At 39.0% G+C, this 25,352-nt stretch overlaps 1 protein-coding gene and 1 long non-coding RNA gene across 2 annotated transcripts; one reads left to right on the plus strand and one right to left on the minus strand.

The window, feature by feature from the left end:
• Positions 1-1,214: 1,214 nt before the first annotated feature.
• On the plus strand, positions 1,215-17,615 carry ehd3 (EH-domain containing 3). The gene is made up of 9 exons (XM_008398115.2): positions 1,215-1,625; positions 2,154-2,416; positions 5,997-6,173; positions 6,819-6,916; positions 11,312-11,453; positions 12,173-12,272; positions 13,023-13,193; positions 14,847-15,011; positions 15,088-17,615. The coding sequence occupies exons 2-9, from the start codon at positions 2,190-2,192 to the stop codon at positions 15,613-15,615; spliced, it is 1,608 nt and encodes a 535-aa protein (XP_008396337.1). The 5' UTR covers positions 1,215-1,625; positions 2,154-2,189; the 3' UTR covers positions 15,616-17,615.
• LOC103457739 (uncharacterized) lies at positions 14,314-14,880 on the minus strand. Its single transcript, XR_532469.2, has 2 exons — positions 14,795-14,880; positions 14,314-14,718 (listed from the first exon to the last, which is right to left on the minus strand). It is a non-coding gene; the product is annotated as an uncharacterized LOC103457739 (long non-coding RNA).
• Positions 17,616-25,352: the final 7,737 nt, after the last annotated feature.

Genomic DNA, 25,352 nt, shown 5'->3' on the forward strand with positions numbered 1-25,352 from the left:
AGTGAGGGTGACTTTTTTTTCCTAACCTGCTTCATATTTTAATAAACATACTTAAATTGTCAAATAACTATTTGCATGTTAAAACAGACATCTGATATAACTGTATGATTGCTAGCATTGTGCAGAGTTCACTTTCTTAAATGATTGTTTTGTTTGTTTATGATATGATGACTCAATCTGGTTGCTTATTTGTATGTCAAAGAACATACAAATTAGTTTTTAAAAATATTGTTAAATTCTTGCTGTTACTTGTTACATCAAAAATATTGTCATATCTCATGAAAGACAATATTTGTATACCTATGATCGCCCCAAGCTGGCCTAACCAGGCATCACAGTTTCTCTTTCTATTTGTTTCCACATTGAGCATCTAACTAGTAAATTAACAACATATAACATAAGCTAAATTTGAAGATTATTGTGTGAATTTAAAACGTGCCCTTTTTCTGATAAACTAGACAACAACAAAAAAAAATTCTTAGATTCATACTGTGCATTCAAGGACTCTTGGGAGCCCCCTGCTGACATTATTTAAAATAAAAGGAAATATGACTTAATGTGCCTTTGGATTAATGGCGTTTGAAATATGAAAACATTTCAGAAAGAATCATTCTAATTGACAGTCATTTCAAAAGCATAATATCTAACAACTATTTAAGGTGTGATTGGAGAAATTCATGTGGATGCAAGACCCATCCCAATTACTTTCAGGTGGATCAGCTACAGTTTGAACAGAACATGTTGTTCTGCCCACATCGTGACTTCTGATAAATTGTACATGCCTCCATACATCAGATAGGAATGTCAATAAATTGGTGCCTTTTGCTTAGTCGTTTTGGTTAGATTGTTAAGCTTGAAAATGTTCATGTTCTGACCTATTGTAGGTTCTGGTAGGGATGTTGGAAAAAACTGTAAAATATGTTTTTATCACTTTTTTTCTCTCCCATATTTTTCATTATCACCCAATACCAATTTATGCACACGTAAAGCAATTGCATATTAGAAAATGACATAAAATGGCGACTTCTACAATCATTTTTAAAAGATAGTATTAAAAAAAGCAACTTATATATTCACTTTTTGACGTTATGTTTTATAGCAGCACTGAAAGCAGTTGACTGAATTATCTTTACAGGAAAAATATCTTCATACTCAGATGTAACCTTTAGGTGACGCTGTGCTTTTACCCATAGCAGCTCCCCTCTCCCTCCGTCTCCTCTTCATCCAACATGGCGCCGTCCGGGACGGCTGCTCCGCATCATCATCACTGGGCGGGACCGCGGTGGGTCGAGCTTCGCCCTGCCAGCAGCTGAGCACTTCCGCCGGGGTCAGGTTTCGCCTCTCTCCGTCATTCGGCATTTAAATTGGGCTGCAGGACATCAGCTGCTGCCTCACTCAGCTTTGCTGCGTGACAGGAAAAATAACGCCTAGCGCTAGCTGAAACATTTAGTTTTTCATTTTTTGTCTCGAAAGCAGCAGAATTACCCGCGCACCCTGAAAGAGGTTCGGGTTGTTTTGGAGCAGAAGAGCCGGAGAAGCTGAACAATAACGGTGGATGCACACTGACAGACAGCCACATCATTTCTGGGACTCCTCTGCTAACTATTGGATCATACTTAATAGCGGTAACGGTGCGCTGTGCCTGAGCAGAATAAATACGTTTTTCTCAATGAAGTTTGTTTACTGATGCAGATTAGTAAACAAACAACAAAAAAAAACTCATTCAAAACAGTGCTGGGTAGCATTGGTGGCCTGGAGCTGGAAGGACCGATGAGCCCGATTGAATTGTAATAAATAAATATGCTGTTTCGTTGATTTTAGTTGTAGGTAAAATTAAATAACCACCAGATTATTTCATCAACTTTATTCAGAGCAGGTTAAACGTTGACATTTAATTTACTTGACCACTTTGTGACATAAATTAACTTTGCATAATTTTTGTAAGTATTGGTTTTGTCCATTTTTTATATTTTTCTATACAAAAAAAAATAGATCTGTCTTTTTTTTTTGTCATATATGCAAAAGCATCTCCCTACACTTAATTTCTGAACCTGCATGTCAGGAAAAAGCCGAACAAGCTGACCTGTGTCCCGCTAATCTTCAAGTTATTTTTTTATTTTTGGCTTTTTCCTCCCCCGCCCCAACCCTAAAAGTTGGTGAATTAGTCCAACAGTAGGTAAACTGCAGCAATGTTCAGCTGGCTTGGAACCGATGATCGGAGGAAGAAGGAGCCAGAAGTCTTTCAGACGGTCAGTGATGGACTAAAAAAACTCTACAAGACCAAACTCCTGCCGCTGGAGGAGAGCTACAAGTTCCACGAGTTTCACTCTCCGGCGCTGGAGGATGCTGACTTTGACAACAAGCCGATGGTCCTGCTGGTGGGGCAGTACTCCACTGGAAAGACGAGCTTCATACGGTGAGACTGTGCAGCCGCACTCTTGTTAGACTTTGTTAGATTGAAAGATGAAATGCACATGGCAGGAGAAACCAGAAAGATAAAAACAAGGAGAGGCTGACACGCCCAAGCAGACTCTTATGCACAAACCACACTGGTAAAAATCACAAATGAAACATAGAAAATGGCACCAAGGGCCTGTGGTGAACCTCTGCAGACTATATGTACTCTATAAAAAAGTTTATTTAACACACACACACACACAAATGTGCTGCATCTGGAAGCATCACTGCATGGATCAGCATTCTTTCCTTTCATCTTATCTTTATGCTAATGTACCGTGCAGAAAATAGCTTCTGGTAAAGATGTAGTTCCTTACGTAGAACAACTGTGATCAAATGTTTTGGGATAAAATGCCAGACACGCATGCTGTATCAGGGTTTTCAGTTCATTTGTCGTTTCTGATCTGCTGATCACAGATCAGATCCAACAAGGAGAATCTCTGCTTGATAGGTTTTCAGTCAGTGATAAAGTGAGGCTTGCAGCATCCAGAGATCTCATTGGGTTTTAAAGGTACAACTTTGACATCATGGCTATGAGAGGTAGACCTGGTTTTCATGGAGATGCAGAAACTGTTGGGTGATGTTTACCACCTCATCCAGTCCTTTGTGTTATGGAGGAAAATGTATGCAGACCGTATTGTGTTTTTTTTTTTCCTTTGTATATTTGAGTGTATATTACCAACACATATTTCATCCAACAACTTTTACAATTTCAGTGCATAACTATTGTTTTTTCTGCTGTTTAACAGGAAGTGTTGCTTGTTCAACCATTGATTTAGAATTTTTTTTTTTTACTTTTGAGAAAAAGAAATAATTTTTTGAGATACACTAACATATTAAATCCAAATATTAAACCGTTCTTGTTTTTGTTGAAGTTTCCTCATCAAGGTTTTTCAAATATGTTATGCTATTAATCCTATGCCATTCTTAATGAGTGATGATTAATTGATGGTTATGCAACTGGCTTACACTCCAAACCAGTGTTTTATTTACTGTGTTGGAGTTTTGAGAATCCTAGAGGGATTTATAAATCTTCTTACATTCCTGTTGACAAACCTGCATTAGACTTTACACAATTACCATAGAACTTTTTTAAATCAACCAAGTAATCTACTAGTTACTGTTTTTTTCACCAGTGCTTCCTAAAAATCTGATTTTATTTGCTTGCATATACTTTTCTTTGTCAAATTGTTGACAGATCAAGGCTCTAGAGTAATTTTACCATCAAAAAATTGCTCAAGATGTAACAGACTTTCAGATAAATAAAATATCATACGTAATTTTTAACCACTGAAGACGAAAAAACCCCCTGAAATTAAGGCAATATTTCAACAAACTTTAAATTTTTTAATATGGTAAATGGTTCGTTTTGAACCTACATGCATTCTCTGGATTTACTCGAGATATATTTTTGATGTATTTTTTCAAATGTAACAATTTTGACTGAACATTTTAGAGCCAAAATTCAACTTAGGTCATGTTATATCTTTTCGTTTTTTGCTTCAACTGCATTTTCTGTGGCCTATCAAAGCACATGACCTGGACTACCCCTGGAATTAATGTGTAATGCTGAGCAATATTAGCAGCATGGCGTTGAGCCTCTTTTAAGCCGAGGAGCGTCTGCACACACACTTGCACAGAGACACACTTGCAGAGAGCGCTGTGGGTAATTAGCGAGTTAAGGCTTTGAAAGCCAGAGAGATGATGCTGTTAGTGACTTCCTGCTACAAGACATGGAGACATCCCTGCTCTCTCATCTTCCTCATAAAGGTCTAATTCTTTCTCTAACCCCCTCGGTCTCTGATGGCTGCTCCCCCGGTCAGCTGCCTGACCCCACACCACCAGCATTTTAACAACACAATGCAGAATGTACAAACTGCTTAGTAATGTGTGGTCTTGGCTCTTGCTCCTGCAAAAATTGCATACTTTGCAAAGCAACATTTCTTGCAAAACGAGGCATTGCTGCACCTCCATGTTCTGCAGCTCATAGATAAGCCCAGTGAACCTCATCGTGAGGCTGAATTTACTGATTTAACCTCACATGGTGTCAAAGAGCAAGTAATCTCCTGCGTGTTTGTGTGATTAAACGCACCTTTTTTGTTTTTTTTCCTTTAAACCTCACGGTGTATGATTTATTAGCAGATTTTATGAAACATGCTGCTGTGAGTCTTCAAATAAATTTGTAGTCCAAGTGCAGAATTCAAGCTGAGGTGATCTGGAATGACGCAAATGTTATAACTGCGCACACACGCTGTACTCGAGTGAGGTTGTATATCATGCATCATCCTTGTAGCTGAGCCACGGATCTGTGTGTATGTTGCACAACGTTCTCACAGAAAGCGGGGTTCACGCTACTCAAGCGCGTATACATAGAGATGGCTCTACCAGGCACCACTGTCTCCTCTGGCAAGGTGTGTGTTTAGTCAGATAATCTTATGGAAGACAGATCCCAGTTTACATTTGAAACATGTGACCCTAAAATTTCCAGTTGGCAAAATCTTTCCTCAAGGTCTGCTAATGCTATTATAATTGTGAAAAGTACCATAAAATTTATCCATGAGTTCAAAAGGTGACGTTTAAAACAAAAAATACAATTCAGAATTCAATCTTAAACACATGGCATGTCTAATAAGTATTTTATGCAATTTTCAACCTTGGCTGTCACAACTTTTTGTACCCTGCAACACTTTTAGAATTGCCTTTTAATTCAGTGGGAAGGGAACATGATGCTGCAAAAATATGATTACCAGATAATCCGGTCTCCATTGATTTTTATTTTTGTCCTTTTTTTTATGTTGATGCGCCTCTGCTTTCTCGTGCCCTGTAGACTACACATGAGCACCACTGCTACAAAATCGACGCAGCTATGAGTCGCATGTTATAGCAATGGCATAATATTACTTAATTCTATTCTTCACACTGCATTGACGAAGATTCGTTCACTTTGGTTTGCTTGACACTGAAACTGAAAGCTGACCTCCTCGCCTGCCCTACTTATTGGTTAGTTTCGCTAGTAGCTATCTGACAAAATTACATTAGCAGACTGCCAGTTGATTTTTAAATAAGGACCAAAATAAAAGGTCAAAACAAGACCGTGTTGTCACAGCTAGACTGATCAACCCTGTCCTGCTGCAGTAGAACACTGTGAAGTTTTTCAAAGATGTGATTGGATTTGATGTTTCATTTGGACACACTTAACTCACATTTTTAAATATGTCGATGCACAAAGAAAGATGGGAACAGTGTGGCCTCGGCTTTAGTCTTTGTGATATCCATAGGCTAGGTGAAATTTGAAATGCATTTGGCAAAACACCAAAATGCCAAATGCAGTGGTGCGTGAAGGAGAAATAAACTTGCCTTGCCTTGTCCCACACAACTGCTCTTTGTTCTTTCTGGTAGCATTTTCTTGGAAGCCTCGTCCCACTTAATGGAAAACCTGTTCCTATACGGCTGGTTTAGTTTTACAAACTGCTGGACTGTTTGAAGAAGTCCCTCATCTTGTTTGGTTTTAACACCGTGACCTTCAATTTCACCTGCAGCTACCTGCTGGAGCAGGATTTTCCCGGAATGCGGATTGGCCCGGAGCCCACCACGGATTCTTTCATCGCGGTGATGCACGGCGACACCGAAGGAGTCATCCCCGGGAACGCTTTGGTGGTCGACCCCAAGAAGCCCTTCAGAAAGCTGAACGCGTTTGGAAACGCTTTTCTGAACAGGTAGACACTGCGGTTCAGCGAGCGCACACACACGTTCGGCGAGGTCGCCAATTAACGAGGCGCAGGTGTCGCTGGACGTCTCAGGAGGAGTGTTCAGGGGAAGCAAAATGCTATTTAGAGGTAAAGGTAGAGGGGAAAGACTGCAGCAGTTAAGAGAGAACAAGTGAGAATCCACACCAGCACTCCACATTCCTGTGTGATTGAATTTCCCTCCTCTTATGGCTCAGACTTTTTTTTTTTTTTTTAGACTCTTTAAAATGGGTGCCTGTGTAAGCCACTGCACTGCCATCCTTCTGAAAAACTCTATACTCTTTTTTTTTTTGGCAGATATGCTATCGCAGCTATTTTACTGCTGAGAAAGAGCATAATGAGTTAGAATTAGAGGGGGTTGCCATGGGGATGACCCCTAACGTGTTCATATTTATTCAGCTGAGCAAACAGAGAGATGAGACGAGTAAGAGGAGAAAGGAGAGGTAGAGGTGTCCCAGTGTGGGACAGTGTTTGTTATAAGAACACTTTACACTTCTGTCCTGATTTGGTCTAATGTCACTGCCTTCTCCTCTCTCTCTCTCTTTCTCTCTGTGTGTGTGTGTGTGTGTGTGTGTGTGTGTGTGTGTGTGTGTGTGTGCGTGCGTACGTGTGTAGGTTTGTGTGCGCCCAGCTACCCAACCCTGTGCTGGAAAGCATTAGTGTGATTGACACGCCAGGAATTCTGTCTGGAGAAAAACAGAGAATAAGTCGAGGTAAGACACACACTTGTCACTCTCGCTCTTTTAAATATTCCTCTGTTTATGTTGCTGTGTGCGCACGCGTGCGCGTGCAGGCATGTGTGTGTTAGTTCATTGGACCCACTCAGCTGCAGGCTCACAGTCCCACTGATCTCTGAAACCCAGTGTCAGCATTTCCTTTGGACACTCTTGTCTCTATGTTTGTTTTAGCTGTTGCTTTCAGGAGGATTATGCCTCATTCATTTCAAAGAGCAGGAAGCGGAGACAAAAAAGATGAGCTTCGAATTCACTCTTGGCACACGCACATGCATACTTTTTACTCTGCAGGCCTGTAACAAATTGATGTGATTTAATGCCCTTTTTCTTTCCCGCCAAGTACTTCCTAAATAGCAAACAGAGCTGCAGATGAAAGCACAATCACACATCCTGAGTTTGTCTTGGGTTAGATGCTTAAACATAGTAAACCACAGCTGCAACGTCCATAATTCCCGTTGTTCATCACACACAACTTCATTGCCACATGTGTGTCAACGCCTTTTCACTTGACTGTCCAGCACAGGCAGAGAGCCTTTTAATCACCAATAAAAACAAGCTGTTACATGTGGTTTAGGTTTAGGTTTAGATCTTAAGTCATTGTGAACAGAAAGCACAAGCTGAGAAGAACTCTAGTGCCGCTTAGGAGGAGGGAAATTAAAGGTCTCAAATGACAAGACTTTCACGTTTCTGGTAAAACTTTGAACAGAAACCCATGAATAATTACATTTTTAGGAGGAATTTGTGACACCAAGATGCCACTTTATGTTGAGAATAATTTTTTCCCAGCTCATAAAGACACACTTCTACTTTAGTTGAATGCCTTGTTTTCTTTTTCCCACATTCCCACTCCCACTTCTCACTACAATTGCTTATATTCTCCCCCGAGCAATTGAAAGAGTTGGGTTACTAATGAAGTTCCTCAATATTGAGGTAAAATAAAACTTTTTATTGGTATTTATTGAACAAATGAATATGTGTAGATAGATTTTTTTTAATAAATAAATAAATATGAAGGATGCTATTTATGGAAAAAAAAATCTCAAAAATTATTTCAGTATTTTCCAGCATTATCAGAGAAAAAAATTACACTTTGCAGTTTATATCAGAAGTGAATAAAATATGTTGGCTTTTCAATCGAACTGTTCACAGTTTGAATGATTTTACATTAAAAACAGTTCCTTGTCTGAACAGAGAAAATCGATCCTTAAACACAACGCAGTAGATAATTACAAAAGTTTGTGAAATGTTGAGCCTGACACAAATTTTTAAGAAATTAAATTTACCATTGAACTCCAAGCTGTCTAATAGTAATTAATATTCATTATTAATTGTAATCTTTTGGGTTATTTTACATGATTTGACACCAAGACTTGGTAAGAGCATGTCGAACTTGTATTAAACTTTTTGGAAAAGTGAAGATATCCGCGGAATGGTGGACGGACTAGTCAGACAAACGCTGGATCGATGCCTCAGCAGCTGATCTGGCGAATCAGCTGATTCAGTCTGTCTGAATAATTTTCAAACACATGTGAGACCTGGAAGCAGAAGAACATACCATCTGTGATGCAGTTGCACAACTGAGAGAAAACAGTTCACTGCATTCTTGGTGGAGCCAGAGCGGATTTGGCAGATTGATGCAACTGGAAGGCTTATAAAGACCAGACGATGTTACTGTACGTAACTGCGCAACATAAAACCTTTGCCTTTAACATCAACATTATTAAATGAAAACCAAAAAGAAAATCTGAGAAATTTTCAAATGAACTCAACCTCTGCATTCTGATCCGAGTGAACTTGGAAGTGAACAGACGGCAAAGTGAGAGGATATTGTGGAGCAAAGCGCTTCGTTACAGGCAGAAATGTGTGTTTGTGTGAGGCATGGTTGGCATTCCCTAAGCCCGGTAACGGCTTCGCCATGCCAACCAGCAACTTGCCACTGTTGCCCTTTGGTGATTGTTTTTTGTTTTTTTCTCTCTTACAAGAAGCTGAATTTTGTTAAGTTTCAGGATTCATCCTAAGCTGCTCTTGTTCTGCTTTGGTTTCCGTCAAACCTTCTTAGTGATGTATGCATTTCACACACTTGCCTTTCGAAGCGCGTCATAAAGATGAGATGCATAAATTTTCTTACGCAGTTAATTCCCAAGCAGTGAGTTCTGCAGGTCACGGCTGATTACTTCATAGCTGGGGTGGGGTTAGATGCTTCGATTTGGAGTTTTCTCAAAATATGAATGTGGAAAGGAGTTTTTCATCTGTTATTATCTTCAGCTCTTCTCTTGGGAAACGACTTCGACCGAGTGATTACTGAATACGAACAGATTCATTTATTTAGGTGGGGCAGTAGTTGGATTTAACACAGCCCTGTGTCAGCTCATTTTTATGGCTTTCTTTGGTCATTTTTCCCAGGAAATACATCTGAATCAGCACAGATGTGTTTTGTTCTCGTGTCCATTTTGTAGTCCCTTCCCACCATCTGAGTCGAATTATTATTCATCGCGTATGAGTTTAGTAATTTCACATCTGTATACAACTGTAAGCTCTTTTTTGTCCACATCCTTTCTTTTTCCACTTTTCATTCATTGTGTTATCAGATTTCACCTTTATCTATTTGTGTGTCTAGATGAGGAGTTGTCAGGATATAGCTCTCTGCGTAGATGTCCTTACGGAGGTACAGTAGATAAATCTCAGAGTCGGCCAGCTGCAAAAATCGCTCGATTTTTGAAAAGTGTTTGAGTTCATACATGTTCTTCACCAGTCTTGCCGCATATATTGGGGGAAAAATTGTCTTTGAGTTATATTTGTGTAAGATTTCTTTACTGTTCGGATTGTCTAGATTTTGTTTTTGTCTCCCCACACAATCCCCATCTTGTAATTGTTTTTCTGTACAAGACGCACCGTTGCCAAAATGATCAAATCACTTACTTTTAAGAACAAATTAGATTTAATGATATCCTATATTTAATGTAAAGGTTTTAATGTGGTTCTGGTCTACACTTTTCGGCTACAAGGCTTTCTACAAGGTTTACCTGAAATGTGGACCGTTTTTCCAGACGCTGATTGAAACCCCTGAATTCAATGATCCTGATGGGTGCGCAATTACGTTTAGCAATGCAATGTATTTCAAAAATTAATCAAATAGTTTTTTCCAGTTCTATTCTGACCTGTTAACAGCCTGATCTTACAGTTTAAATGCATCTTTTTCAGGTAAAATGTTAGCAGTATAAATGAACTCGTTTTCCATTTTTGTGGTTTAGCAGGCTGAGGAACGTCGAACCCTTTCGAGGTTAAAAACAGACCTTAAAATGTCTTAACAATTTCCCCCCTCAATATGTGAGAAGTTTCCAGGGTGAACAACAGTAAATTCTTCTATTTTGCTCTATCTTGTTTTCTCAAGCAGCAGCTCGATTCATGCAGGTTCCTGGTGACACTGCAGCTAACCTTCTGCTAATTCCCACAGAACGAGTCTGTTAAAACCATATCAGATTTAATGTTGTCATGTGTTGAAGACCTTAGCTCTATCAACACTAGTTAGTTAATCATTCAAAGCTGTTATAGATTTAAAAAAGAAATGTCCCTTTGGTAAAGGGCAAGTGTTGATTTTACACCAAAATCTAATTGAAAATAGAAGAAAAAAATTGGTTTTGTAAATATCAGAGGCACATAAAACTTCTAGATAGATCGTACGTTATTGTTTTTATCTTGGCGAAAGCATTTCAAAAATTAGCTTTTAAACTGTTAATATATGCTGGCCTCCTTGCTGGTTGCTGTGGCTTGTTATAATTTATGGTGTAACTCATTAACCTGTAATGTACTAATTGTCCTTATGTGTTGAGTGGAAATTTCACCTCACTAATATTTCATCCTAATGTTCTTTGTACTTTTATTTTATTCTGGTATGATTCCTTGAGACAAGCCTCATGTTTGTCCTTCAGTGGCACGCACGGCCAAACGTCAATGATGATGATTTTCACACTGATTAATTTACAGTAGAGGACAGTGGTGGTGGTTTTCATCGAGTGAGGATTTATATCTTTCCCTTTTATTTTAATTTTTAAACCTAAAACAGGACTTTTTTTTTTATGTAAAAAAGATGCTTTGGTGTGTAACGTCGAGAGCTCGACCTTCAAAAGACGAAACAACATTCTTCTCTGTCAACGTGTTTTAATAAAGTTCTTGTTTCTTTTGGCTCTGCTTTATTCTGGAGTCACCGTAGTTTCTCTGGAGAGTATTGATCCATCATCACCTGAAGTTTCCATTTTTTTTCCCTCATATCACAGCAAGTCCAGAGTTGGGAACTGGACTTGCTGTGCTTGTTTGAAGGACAAGCAGTAGTTTGAATTTGTTTCTTTGTTGGGTTTTTTTGGCATCTCATTTTAGGCTATGACTTTGCTGCTGTCCTCGAGTGGTTTGCAGAGCGTGTGGACAGGATCATATTGCTGTTCGATGCCCACAAACTGGACATTTCTGACGAGTTCTCGGAAGTGATAAAGGCCTTAAAGAACCATGAAGACAAGATCAGGTACTGTAAGGCTTCTAACTACCAGATCATAATTTTGAATTCATAAAAGTTTCCATCGCTCTCTGGAAAAGAGAGCCACGTCCAGATAAGTATAGAAAACTGGCTGTTTTTTTTTCCAGACTTTTTTCATCTTAGTTTTTTTTTTTTTTCAATTAAACAAATCTGGTGCCAAATAAATGAAGTACTTGACAATAACTTCCCTCGGTTTGTCTTTCATTTACAAACTCGTAGCTTGATTTTAACATTTTACCTACAAACATTTCCATCTTTGACTGAATCAATGACACCCATACAAATGGAAAAAGTAGAGCGAGTTTTTCTACCTGTTTAGTCTCTAGAAAACTTCAAATTCAGGTTGACTAAGTAGCACTAAAACTGTTATTTTTTTGGAGTTCTAATGGTATCTACATTGACAAACTATTGCTTTTAGTCTAAGATCCTAATTTCCTTGACAGGACCAAAAGTAACAAATTTTGAAATAAAGCTCATGTGAATTAATCCAGAATCAAGATGCTCCATTTTAAAAATCAATGATCTACCAGTCATAAGATCCAAATACTTTTTAAGGAGGTTTCAAATAAAGAAACAAACGCGGAGTTTAGTCTGGAATCTGGGACCCAGTTGATGTATATTTTTGTTGTGGTGCAAAACTATTTCATCTTTTTTTTTTATCATCTTCTTACAAGGAGCTCATTAGCTCTGTTTTCTGTTTTCTCCAGAGTTGTGCTGAACAAGGCGGACCAGATCGAGACCCAGCAGCTGATGAGAGTGTACGGTGCCTTGATGTGGTCGCTGGGCAAAATAGTCAACACACCCGAGGTACAAAGATGGGCATTCATTCACTACGCAGTTGTTTGGCATTTTGGCATTGTGGTGAAACACACATAAAGTTTGATGCTGTATGGAGTGAAAATCATTTGAAATGAAGACACAGGTTCAGATTATTCTCCTCATTACGGAGAGCAGTGTGGGACAACACCAGCTGCACTTCACCGCAAAAACCCAAAATTCTAAGTATATTTGGTCTAGCTTCTTAATATTCTTGAAATAAAACAAAACTAATTTACAAGTAACCTTTCAGCAAGATACATGAGTTTGTTTTCAGTCAACAATTCCTTAGTTACAAGTGAAATAATCTGCCAGTGGAAGATATTCTGTCTTAAAATACAGGAAAAATGTATTGTTCCATTGGCAGATTATTTAAGTTATAACAAGAACTTTTTCATTAAGGTGTTGCTAACTTCAAGCAATCTTCTATATCTTGCTGAAAAGTTACTTGTAAGTTAGTTTTATCTTTTTTTAAGTATACCAAGATATTTGCAGTAGAAACTAGATCAAAAATACTTGGTAATATTTAGTGTTTTTGGAGTTTTGTGGTTTATAATATTGTTAGCGCTCTTCTTTTCTCTTGATGTTTTTACGCTAATTTGTGACAATATGTCACATAAAATCCTACCAGGAAATATTGGAGTTTGTGTTTGTGGCAATATTTGAAAAAAATGTGAATGCTTTTGCTTCGTTTTTTTAGTACAAACCTCCGTTGATTTCTTCCGCTTTTCTCATCTGCAGGTGATCCGCGTCTACATCGGCTCGTTTTGGTCTCACCCGCTGCTGATCCCTGACAACAGGAAGCTTTTTGAAGCGGAGGAGCAGGATTTATTTAAGGACATCCAGTCTTTACCCCGAAATGCAGCACTTAGAAAACTCAATGATTTGATCAAGAGAGCAAGACTTGCCAAGGTGAGGCTCTGGCTGGAAAGACAGCAGAGATCTGGAACATTTTCTCCCAAACCCTGTGACCCAGAGCCAGATTAACAGGACCTCTAATGACGTGGCCGAATGTCAGCATCATGTGTTTCCTATTTGTTCCCCCCCCCACCCCTCCCACGGCTGTTAACCTTGACAGGAAAGCGCTTATCGCTGTCGCAAAACCGATCATGTGGGACAAACATCGTTTTTCAGCTCTTGAGTGAATTATCTCCCATTTCCTCTCTGAGCAGGAAGTCAGGTAGGAACCTCACGTCGTAGTTTGAGGAAGGGCGTACGCTCGGACGCACAGATTTATCAGAGTTGATGGAAGTTTTCCTGCTCCACAGCTGATGGGTGTGTTTGAGTGTTTCAAGGACATGAGGCGGACGCAGGAAAACGCGCGTGCATCAACACGGCAACCCCACAAATATTATGGATTTTTTTCCGGAATTTTTCTTTCGCTAGATTAATTTTCCACATTTTTTTTTTTTTTCCCCATTTCAACCTCCAAAATCTCTGATGCAATAGTTTGTCTAATGATTAAAACAAACCTGAAAGATTTAGTGGATGACTAAACTAGTTTCAGGAATGTTGAGTGCAACACCAAGCTGTGTTTCCAACAAAATAACAAATTATACATTGCAAAGGTTTGAAGTCATAAGTAAAAGATGGGAGGTAAGAACATACCAATTAAAAGCAGATGCATGCAAACACTTTATTCATTCTTTTATGGTAATGTCTATTTTTATGTCTTGTTATGATTAAATGTGGTTGGATGAAGATGGTTTTTGTTCAAAAATCATAGATTTTTATTATTCATGGTCAGGTGGAGCCAGAGGCTTTATATCTACAGATGAGATGTTTTGAACTTGTTGAACTTTCTGAAATGCTTTTGTCGCAACTGGTTATTTTTATGCTAGTACATCGCAGGTAAATAATAAAATGATTAAAATATTATTTCGTTGAACTTGCAGATGGTTAGAACATTGTCAAAAAAACATTTATTTAAAGCGTTTTCTTGTGTGTAACATTGACCAAATATTCAGATTCACATGAAATCTGAATGTTATATCAAACATATATATCTTTAATTATCCAAAAGTTGTTGTTTTTTATAGTCCACACTATCATGAAGGTTATGCGAAAAAAGTCCCTACCTAAAGAAGCTGACTGACTTAATGGAAAGTTGAGTAGAAGGAAAAAGTGTGGTTAAAAATGAAGCAACGGGGATAATGGAGGAAATAATTTGGATTGTTACTCGGATCATGATCCTTTTTTTTCTTATGAAACTATATGTTGTATGCTATTTGGAAGTCAATGTGGCAGAGTCTGGAGGAAGAGTGAATCCAGGCTGCTAGAAGCTTAATGTGAAGTTTCTACAGTCAGTCAGTGATGATTTGGGGAGCCATGTCATCTGCTGGTTCTGGTTCTGGTCCTGAACCTCTTTTAGAACTTTCTGCTCAGGTTCTGGGAGTGATATTGGGTCCTCATTATTCAGGATCGACTTTCCAGCCATCTGTGAATAATTTCTGTTTGTTTTCCATCTCAACTTGCGTGAACTCAAAATCGGTGTCTCAATTGCAAAAACTGACCTGTCGAGAAATATCCCCGTGAAAATGCTGACGCTTCCTCCTCCGTTCGCAGGTCCACGCCTACATCATCAGCTCTCTGAAGAAAGAGATGCCGTCTGTGTTCGGGAAGGAGAACAAGAAGAAAGAGCTGATTGCCAGTCTGGGAGACATTTACAAGCGCATCGAGAGAGAACATCAGATCTCGCCTGGAGATTTCCCAAACCTGAAGAAGATGCAGGTAAGCAGAGAAGGAAGTGAATGTTTCAGGGGGTCACAGATGACGTCATGATCTGACGTTGACTTTTGTTCTCCAGGACCAGCTCCAAGCTCAGGACCTCACCAAGTTTCAGCCTCTCAAACCCAAACTTCTGGAGGCAGTCGACGACATGCTGGCCAACGACATCGCTGGCTTGATGGTGCTGGTTCGCCAAGAGGAAACCCAAATGCCCAACGCAGTGGTGAAGGGCGGCGCGTTCGACGGCACTCTGGACGGTCCGTTCGGGCATGGATACGGGGAGGGAGCCGGCGAAGGCATCGACGAGGCGGAGTGGGTGGTCGCCCGCGACAAACCCGTGTACGACGAGATTTTCTACACCCTCTCCCCCGTCAACGGGAAGGTGACCGGAGCCAATGCAAAAAAGGAGATGGTGAAGTCAAAATTGCCCAACACTGTGCTGGGGAAGATCTGGAAGCTGGCAGATATCGATAAGGATGGGATGCTGGATGACGAGGAGTTCGCTTTGGCTAATCACCTGATCAAGGTGAAACTGGAGGGACATGAGCTGCCCTCAGAGCTGCCCGCACACCTGGTGCCTCCTTCCAAGAGGAAAATACCCGAGTAAAAGAAAAAGGAGAATAGATTCATGCCCAGAGAAAACTGGAACTGGAGGACTTCAACATACAAATGTACAAAAAAAAAACAAACAAGATATCCGTCGTCCAGTCCTGTTGTTTCTGTCATTCCGTCTTCAAAGCATTTCAACTTCCATCAAATTGAAACTACTTAATATAGGCAGATTTTTTTAACATTCGTACAATTTGACAAAATTTTGTTGAATTTACCCTGCAAATATTTGAACAGCCACAGAAAACTCTTATTAGAGCCTAACAAAACAGCTAAAACAGACAGTAGGATAAAAGTAGATGTCAAATATGTAAGTACAGTCAATAGATAATAAAATGAAACATAAGCATTGGGATACAGAAAGTGTAACATAGAGGAAAATGCCTCATTTACTGCTTTTTTCCTTAGCAATATTAAATCAAAGTGAATTACAGTATTTCACAGCACTTGTTCTGTCTGGTACTGTGGGAATTTGAGTTTTTCAGGTATGTAATTAATTTTCTGATCCATGTTTAAGACTGGCATAAAAATGACCAAGGCTTCCTGTAAGGCAGAAGAATGCCCAAAACAAAACGATGGTTATCACAACAATTAGGTGTAGCGCCTGCATTAGCTTTTTTTTTGTTGTTGAATAATTAAAATTTGGAGAATATGAATTTAATTTAGATATTTTTCTTTTCTTTTTGTGATTCGTAAGCTGCTTCGAATCTCATTAACATGTTTTGATACTGTGACACTAATAACAATCTACAATATATGTTTTGTTTTTGACAGAGACTGAATACTGAATGTGCAGATGCTTGTTATTTCTCCGTAGATTTGTCATGGCCATTGTGTGTGTGTGTGTGTGTTGGGGGGTGTGTGTGTGTGTGTGTGTGTGTGTGTGTGTTTGAAAACGTGTATCGGTGTTAACATATTTGTATTTTCATTTTACATCTCACAAGCTACTGACTTGGGAATTTTCCAGTGAATTATTACAAAAATGGTCCAATAACATCCTGATTGAGCTAGTATTTATCATTTCGTACAAAGTGTATTTCGAACCATTTAAAAAGTATCTCACGCCGGCAGACTTTACTTTCTGAATCGTGTGTTTCGCTGAAAGAAATGCACATTACGGTATTTCTAACAGTAGCGTTGGCGACGTTTATAGCCTCTCAGTTTCTAATTGGTCAGTAATGAAATGAAACGACCACATTAGACTCGATTCCATTTTAGCCAGAGATCCTTAAAAGTTGTCAGAAGAGTAAAGGGGTTACATAACAACTCGAAGTAAATATTTCCACTTCTCTGCTTCTCAGTGTTCTTCATACCCTTTGCAGTTTTAAATCTAAAGTTATTGTCATTCCAGTTTTCTTTATCCAAATCAAGTCTGGACTTTGGCTGAGGTAAAAACATTATTATATTACTTCAGCTCAGACGAAACAAGTTGACATTAAAAGATGGCTCTAACCCTTAATCTACAAGGAAAAGGAACTAAGAACTATTTTCGGCTTAACAAAGCATAGCAGCATTTCATTAGTTTATTGTTGGAAAGGTTTGGACCCTATTGGCTACGCAGTTTTCCTTTTTTTTTTTTTGTAGTCCTGGTTTCTTAATCATAACAGCATGTTGCTTCCTGAGAAGTTTGTGCTGCAACTACAGAAATACTCGTATTAATCTACTAGTGACTGGCTTTATGAAGAAACTCTAACCACACCATTTACACTAGTTTCAGATGGCTGGAAAGTCATCAGCAGCATGCTTTACTCATTACGTCCCTGTATGTCGTCAGATGAGCGCATTCACTTGAATACGGAAAAGCTGTCTGTTGAATGTGGATTGCAAAACCCTGCGGCGGTTTTCATGGGTTGCGACATGAAATAAGTGGCATCACTGGCGTTTCCAGTGTGTTTTCTGTTTGTCGGATGATGATGCATTGCTTCGATGTGTACCTCGCTGCTTTTCTGTCTTCGGAAAAAGTTTTAACGTGGAATAAAAATCATCTTCAACTGCTTCGCCTGTGGCTTTTTCTTAAATAAAATACAAAAGTAATCATGCTTTGAAAGGAGGTTTTATCTCTTCCTGTTGTCCTCATTTTCTGTGTATAGGGAAAACGCATACAAATCTCTGTCATTTTGACCCGAGGACAACAGGAGGGTTAAGTCTTGTGCTGCGTTTAATGTACTCCTGCATACGGCAAAACTACAATGGAGTACCTACTAGTCTTGAGTTTTAATTTTACTCAAGGTAAGAGTATACCTCTAATTTTTAGAGTTAAGGTTTGGGTGTAAAGTTGGAAGCTCGACATTCCTTTGCAACTCCTCTTTTAGCAACAGCAGCAAAGTCGCAGCACCTCCTCAGTGAAGAAGATTTGAATGAGAATCTTGATTAGAAATTAGGTTTCTGGAGATTAGACTCTGGGGAGTCAAAATCGTTCACCTTACACAAAAAAGCTTCTGGAAAAGGAATAATACATAGTTATATTTACACAAGTTATTTCTGGAGTTCTTGTGCGTTCAGTCTTACATCAGCATCCGATATAAAAAAAAAAAAATTCACAAGAAATTAAATAAACGATGCACAAAGGGAAGTAGACCTACCGCATTTCAATATTGTATGTTTTTTTTGTCTCGAGTAAATCCAGGAAAAGCCAGTGAAAGAAAATGGCTACTATATGATTCAGATGCATTTTCAGCTCATTTAGGGTATAATCTATTAAATTAACTGTGTTCTTGTTCAGCCCTGACTTTGATGAACAGGGTGTGAAATCCCGTATGGTATGGAAATTGAAATTCCTTCCGGTTGTTTTTTTCCCCCTCCATATCTTGGGGTCATTTTGGGGAGGATCTCGTTCTACAGTATGTGACGCGGCGCACATGATAAGTCAGTCATTACTTCTGCTCAAAGCTGCAGTGGAAATGAGTTGGTGAAATAGGAGATTTCAGCTCCGGCCATCTTTTTAGGACAGGAAACAGAGCGTGTGATTCCAGCCTGGAACCACCAGCATTTCTGAATCATCCAGGGACTTTTGAATGTATGCATGTTGATGTGGCAGGAGGCCAGAGGATCCCATTGGACTGTGACTTACAGGCTCTGTAAACCTTCAACACACACACACATCAACACGCACATGCACACTGGCCACATGAAGTGAAACGCAGCAATCTACTGCGCGCACAGGACGGGCTGTACTTGTCCACCACTTCCTGTCAATCCCGCTGTGACCCTCATGGCTTCTCCCACAAATGCATCCTCCATTTAGTAATTTCGTCAAAACAGAGTTTTAGTGCATTAGTGCTAGACAGTAAAGACAATATGCATATACAACATATTTGTGCTACTATTGTTTTTGAGATTGATAAGATCAACAAGAAATTTTTATTTTTTATTTTTTTTGCTTAACCTGCCGACATAAAAAAGCTGTTTCTAGATAATGCACCTAAATTTAATTTAGGAATAAGGAAAAAGGAAAAAACATTTTCAACTTTTTTCAGTAGATTGTGCTTATATTTCCTGGAACTCCGCAGTAAGATAATAAAGATACTTTTTTAAAGATTACCAAGGGACAGCGAGGAGCCAAAGTGTCCCAACTTAGTGAAAAATGATTTTTATTTTATCAGTTTAATCTTTTCAGAAGGAAAAACACCTACAAATCTTGTGCTGTTTTGTCAGCAGCAATAAATGAGGAACATCAGTCAACAGAAACGTCTAAACATGTCTGTATGTGTGTGTGTGTGTGTGTGTGTGTGTGTGTGTGTGTGTGTGTGTGTGTGTGTGTGTGTGCGTGCGTACGTGTGTAGGTTTGTGTGCGCCCAGCTACCCAACCCTGTGCTGGAAAGCATTAGTGTGATTGACACGCCAGGAATTCTGTCTGGAGAAAAACAGAGAATAAGTCGAGGTAAGACACACACTTGTCACTCTCGCTCTTTTAAATATTCCTCTGTTTATGTTGCTGTGTGCGCACGCGTGCGCGTGCAGGCATGTGTGTGTTAGTTCATTGGACCCACTCAGCTGCAGGCTCACAGTCCCACTGATCTCTGAAACCCAGTGTCAGCATTTCCTTTGGACACTCTTGTCTCTATGTTTGTTTTAGCTGTTGCTTTCAGGAGGATTATGCCTCATTCATTTCAAAGAGCAGGAAGCGGAGACAAAAAAGATGAGCTTCGAATTCACTCTTGGCACACGCACATGCATACTTTTTACTCTGCAGGCCTGTAACAAATTGATGTGATTTAATGCCCTTTTTCTTTCCCGCCAAGTACTTCCTAAATAGCAAACAGAGCTGCAGATGAAAGCACAATCACACATCCTGAGTTTGTCTTGGGTTAGATGCTTAAACATAGTAAACCACAGCTGCAACGTCCATAATTCCCGTTGTTCATCACACACAACTTCATTGCCACATGTGTGTCAACGCCTTTTCACTTGACTGTCCAGCACAGGCAGAGAGCCTTTTAATCACCAATAAAAACAAGCTGTTACATGTGGTTTAGGTTTAGGTTTAGATCTTAAGTCATTGTGAACAGAAAGCACAAGCTGAGAAGAACTCTAGTGCCGCTTAGGAGGAGGGAAATTAAAGGTCTCAAATGACAAGACTTTCACGTTTCTGGTAAAACTTTGAACAGAAACCCATGAATAATTACATTTTTAGGAGGAATTTGTGACACCAAGATGCCACTTTATGTTGAGAATAATTTTTTCCCAGCTCATAAAGACACACTTCTACTTTAGTTGAATGCCTTGTTTTCTTTTTCCCACATTCCCACTCCCACTTCTCACTACAATTGCTTATATTCTCCCCCGAGCAATTGAAAGAGTTGGGTTACTAATGAAGTTCCTCAATATTGAGGTAAAATAAAACTTTTTATTGGTATTTATTGAACAAATGAATATGTGTAGATAGATTTTTTTTAATAAATAAATAAATATGAAGGATGCTATTTATGGAAAAAAAAATCTCAAAAATTATTTCAGTATTTTCCAGCATTATCAGAGAAAAAAATTACACTTTGCAGTTTATATCAGAAGTGAATAAAATATGTTGGCTTTTCAATCGAACTGTTCACAGTTTGAATGATTTTACATTAAAAACAGTTCCTTGTCTGAACAGAGAAAATCGATCCTTAAACACAACGCAGTAGATAATTACAAAAGTTTGTGAAATGTTGAGCCTGACACAAATTTTTAAGAAATTAAATTTACCATTGAACTCCAAGCTGTCTAATAGTAATTAATATTCATTATTAATTGTAATCTTTTGGGTTATTTTACATGATTTGACACCAAGACTTGGTAAGAGCATGTCGAACTTGTATTAAACTTTTTGGAAAAGTGAAGATATCCGCGGAATGGTGGACGGACTAGTCAGACAAACGCTGGATCGATGCCTCAGCAGCTGATCTGGCGAATCAGCTGATTCAGTCTGTCTGAATAATTTTCAAACACATGTGAGACCTGGAAGCAGAAGAACATACCATCTGTGATGCAGTTGCACAACTGAGAGAAAACAGTTCACTGCATTCTTGGTGGAGCCAGAGCGGATTTGGCAGATTGATGCAACTGGAAGGCTTATAAAGACCAGACGATGTTACTGTACGTAACTGCGCAACATAAAACCTTTGCCTTTAACATCAACATTATTAAATGAAAACCAAAAAGAAAATCTGAGAAATTTTCAAATGAACTCAACCTCTGCATTCTGATCCGAGTGAACTTGGAAGTGAACAGACGGCAAAGTGAGAGGATATTGTGGAGCAAAGCGCTTCGTTACAGGCAGAAATGTGTGTTTGTGTGAGGCATGGTTGGCATTCCCTAAGCCCGGTAACGGCTTCGCCATGCCAACCAGCAACTTGCCACTGTTGCCCTTTGGTGATTGTTTTTTGTTTTTTTCTCTCTTACAAGAAGCTGAATTTTGTTAAGTTTCAGGATTCATCCTAAGCTGCTCTTGTTCTGCTTTGGTTTCCGTCAAACCTTCTTAGTGATGTATGCATTTCACACACTTGCCTTTCGAAGCGCGTCATAAAGATGAGATGCATAAATTTTCTTACGCAGTTAATTCCCAAGCAGTGAGTTCTGCAGGTCACGGCTGATTACTTCATAGCTGGGGTGGGGTTAGATGCTTCGATTTGGAGTTTTCTCAAAATATGAATGTGGAAAGGAGTTTTTCATCTGTTATTATCTTCAGCTCTTCTCTTGGGAAACGACTTCGACCGAGTGATTACTGAATACGAACAGATTCATTTATTTAGGTGGGGCAGTAGTTGGATTTAACACAGCCCTGTGTCAGCTCATTTTTATGGCTTTCTTTGGTCATTTTTCCCAGGAAATACATCTGAATCAGCACAGATGTGTTTTGTTCTCGTGTCCATTTTGTAGTCCCTTCCCACCATCTGAGTCGAATTATTATTCATCGCGTATGAGTTTAGTAATTTCACATCTGTATACAACTGTAAGCTCTTTTTTGTCCACATCCTTTCTTTTTCCACTTTTCATTCATTGTGTTATCAGATTTCACCTTTATCTATTTGTGTGTCTAGATGAGGAGTTGTCAGGATATAGCTCTCTGCGTAGATGTCCTTACGGAGGTACAGTAGATAAATCTCAGAGTCGGCCAGCTGCAAAAATCGCTCGATTTTTGAAAAGTGTTTGAGTTCATACATGTTCTTCACCAGTCTTGCCGCATATATTGGGGGAAAAATTGTCTTTGAGTTATATTTGTGTAAGATTTCTTTACTGTTCGGATTGTCTAGATTTTGTTTTTGTCTCCCCACACAATCCCCATCTTGTAATTGTTTTTCTGTACAAGACGCACCGTTGCCAAAATGATCAAATCACTTACTTTTAAGAACAAATTAGATTTAATGATATCCTATATTTAATGTAAAGGTTTTAATGTGGTTCTGGTCTACACTTTTCGGCTACAAGGCTTTCTACAAGGTTTACCTGAAATGTGGACCGTTTTTCCAGACGCTGATTGAAACCCCTGAATTCAATGATCCTGATGGGTGCGCAATTACGTTTAGCAATGCAATGTATTTCAAAAATTAATCAAATAGTTTTTTCCAGTTCTATTCTGACCTGTTAACAGCCTGATCTTACAGTTTAAATGCATCTTTTTCAGGTAAAATGTTAGCAGTATAAATGAACTCGTTTTCCATTTTTGTGGTTTAGCAGGCTGAGGAACGTCGAACCCTTTCGAGGTTAAAAACAGACCTTAAAATGTCTTAACAATTTCCCCCCTCAATATGTGAGAAGTTTCCAGGGTGAACAACAGTAAATTCTTCTATTTTGCTCTATCTTGTTTTCTCAAGCAGCAGCTCGATTCATGCAGGTTCCTGGTGACACTGCAGCTAACCTTCTGCTAATTCCCACAGAACGAGTCTGTTAAAACCATATCAGATTTAATGTTGTCATGTGTTGAAGACCTTAGCTCTATCAACACTAGTTAGTTAATCATTCAAAGCTGTTATAGATTTAAAAAAGAAATGTCCCTTTGGTAAAGGGCAAGTGTTGATTTTACACCAAAATCTAATTGAAAATAGAAGAAAAAAATTGGTTTTGTAAATATCAGAGGCACATAAAACTTCTAGATAGATCGTACGTTATTGTTTTTATCTTGGCGAAAGCATTTCAAAAATTAGCTTTTAAACTGTTAATATATGCTGGCCTCCTTGCTGGTTGCTGTGGCTTGTTATAATTTATGGTGTAACTCATTAACCTGTAATGTACTAATTGTCCTTATGTGTTGAGTGGAAATTTCACCTCACTAATATTTCATCCTAATGTTCTTTGTACTTTTATTTTATTCTGGTATGATTCCTTGAGACAAGCCTCATGTTTGTCCTTCAGTGGCACGCACGGCCAAACGTCAATGATGATGATTTTCACACTGATTAATTTACAGTAGAGGACAGTGGTGGTGGTTTTCATCGAGTGAGGATTTATATCTTTCCCTTTTATTTTAATTTTTAAACCTAAAACAGGACTTTTTTTTTTATGTAAAAAAGATGCTTTGGTGTGTAACGTCGAGAGCTCGACCTTCAAAAGACGAAACAACATTCTTCTCTGTCAACGTGTTTTAATAAAGTTCTTGTTTCTTTTGGCTCTGCTTTATTCTGGAGTCACCGTAGTTTCTCTGGAGAGTATTGATCCATCATCACCTGAAGTTTCCATTTTTTTTCCCTCATATCACAGCAAGTCCAGAGTTGGGAACTGGACTTGCTGTGCTTGTTTGAAGGACAAGCAGTAGTTTGAATTTGTTTCTTTGTTGGGTTTTTTTGGCATCTCATTTTAGGCTATGACTTTGCTGCTGTCCTCGAGTGGTTTGCAGAGCGTGTGGACAGGATCATATTGCTGTTCGATGCCCACAAACTGGACATTTCTGACGAGTTCTCGGAAGTGATAAAGGCCTTAAAGAACCATGAAGACAAGATCAGGTACTGTAAGGCTTCTAACTACCAGATCATAATTTTGAATTCATAAAAGTTTCCATCGCTCTCTGGAAAAGAGAGCCACGTCCAGATAAGTATAGAAAACTGGCTGTTTTTTTTTCCAGACTTTTTTCATCTTAGTTTTTTTTTTTTTNTGTGTGTGTGTGTGTGTGTGTGTGTGTGTGTGTGTGTGTGTGTGTGTGTGTGTGTGTGTGTGTGTGTGTGTGTGTGTGTGTGTGTGTGTGGGTGCAGTAAATGTGTGTGAGTTATGTGAGTGAGTGGTTGGTGAAGAAATACACTTGGAGAAGCCATACATCAAAACAAATTTGAGTCAGGAATTTAAAAAAAAAAGTTGGGTGGAGAGGATTCTCATTCTTTACATCTCACCCTCATACATGATGGATGGGAAAAATGTTCTCCTGCTGCAGGCACTGCTGTGTTGTCATATGTGGAGCTGTGCTTTGACACATTTTCCACATTTTCTACCCTCGCAGCTGCAGCTTTCATTGTATTTTGGGGGTATTTTATCATCAAAAAACTGATGTATTTTTGTGAAAAAAGAAAAAAAAAAGTAGAAAAGGCAGCATGCTGTCCATTGTTTTACAATCAGTCTGTCATCTGTTATCTCTAAACTTTAATTAAAACAACATAAATGGAGGCTGATTCATTCAGCATTTAGCAAACTTCTTGGACTCTCCCTGAATTACTTATTGTCAACCAATCAATCCAGCGTGGATCTTCATCGGCTCAAACAGTACACACTAAATAATCTGTTTGTGGGGAAACTTGGTTTGATAGTGATCACATTCCTCTTTAAAACAGCGCAGAGGGTCATATAGGGTGTGGGTACCCTCATGTTCTCATTGGTGCCATTATCTTTAGGTCCTACATGCAAGGCTTTATGCAAACCCAGAATGCGATCCCATTTCTTTTCAGTAATATTCTGGTATTCGGGTTGTTAAGCAATAAATATAAAGTGGGCTGAAGTGACGGATGGGTAACCCATGTTTCATTTGCCAGAGTTAACGGATGTACCAAGGGCCAGAGTGCCTGGAAGTGATTGTTTGTGTTTTGACAAGAGGAGAGTGTGTGCTTATAGTAGATCACAAAATCAGATTGGTTATCAGGTGACAAGGAAGGGTAGGTGGACATTTTGGTAGTAAGAGAAGAGCAAAGAGGGAGATGGATTGGAAGTTTCTGAAAGTTATTTTGCGTTTATCTTCACGGGTGGTGATATCCATAGTGACTTCCAGGTGGTCTGAGATGTTGAGGATGAGGCTGGAGGAGAAATAGCCAAGGAGTGACTATGAGTGTGTGTGGAAGT

The sequence above is a fragment of the Poecilia reticulata genome, linkage group LG21 (genome assembly GCF_000633615.1).
Source record: "Poecilia reticulata strain Guanapo linkage group LG21, Guppy_female_1.0+MT, whole genome shotgun sequence".
Lineage (NCBI taxonomy): Eukaryota > Metazoa > Chordata > Actinopteri > Cyprinodontiformes > Poeciliidae > Poecilia > Poecilia reticulata.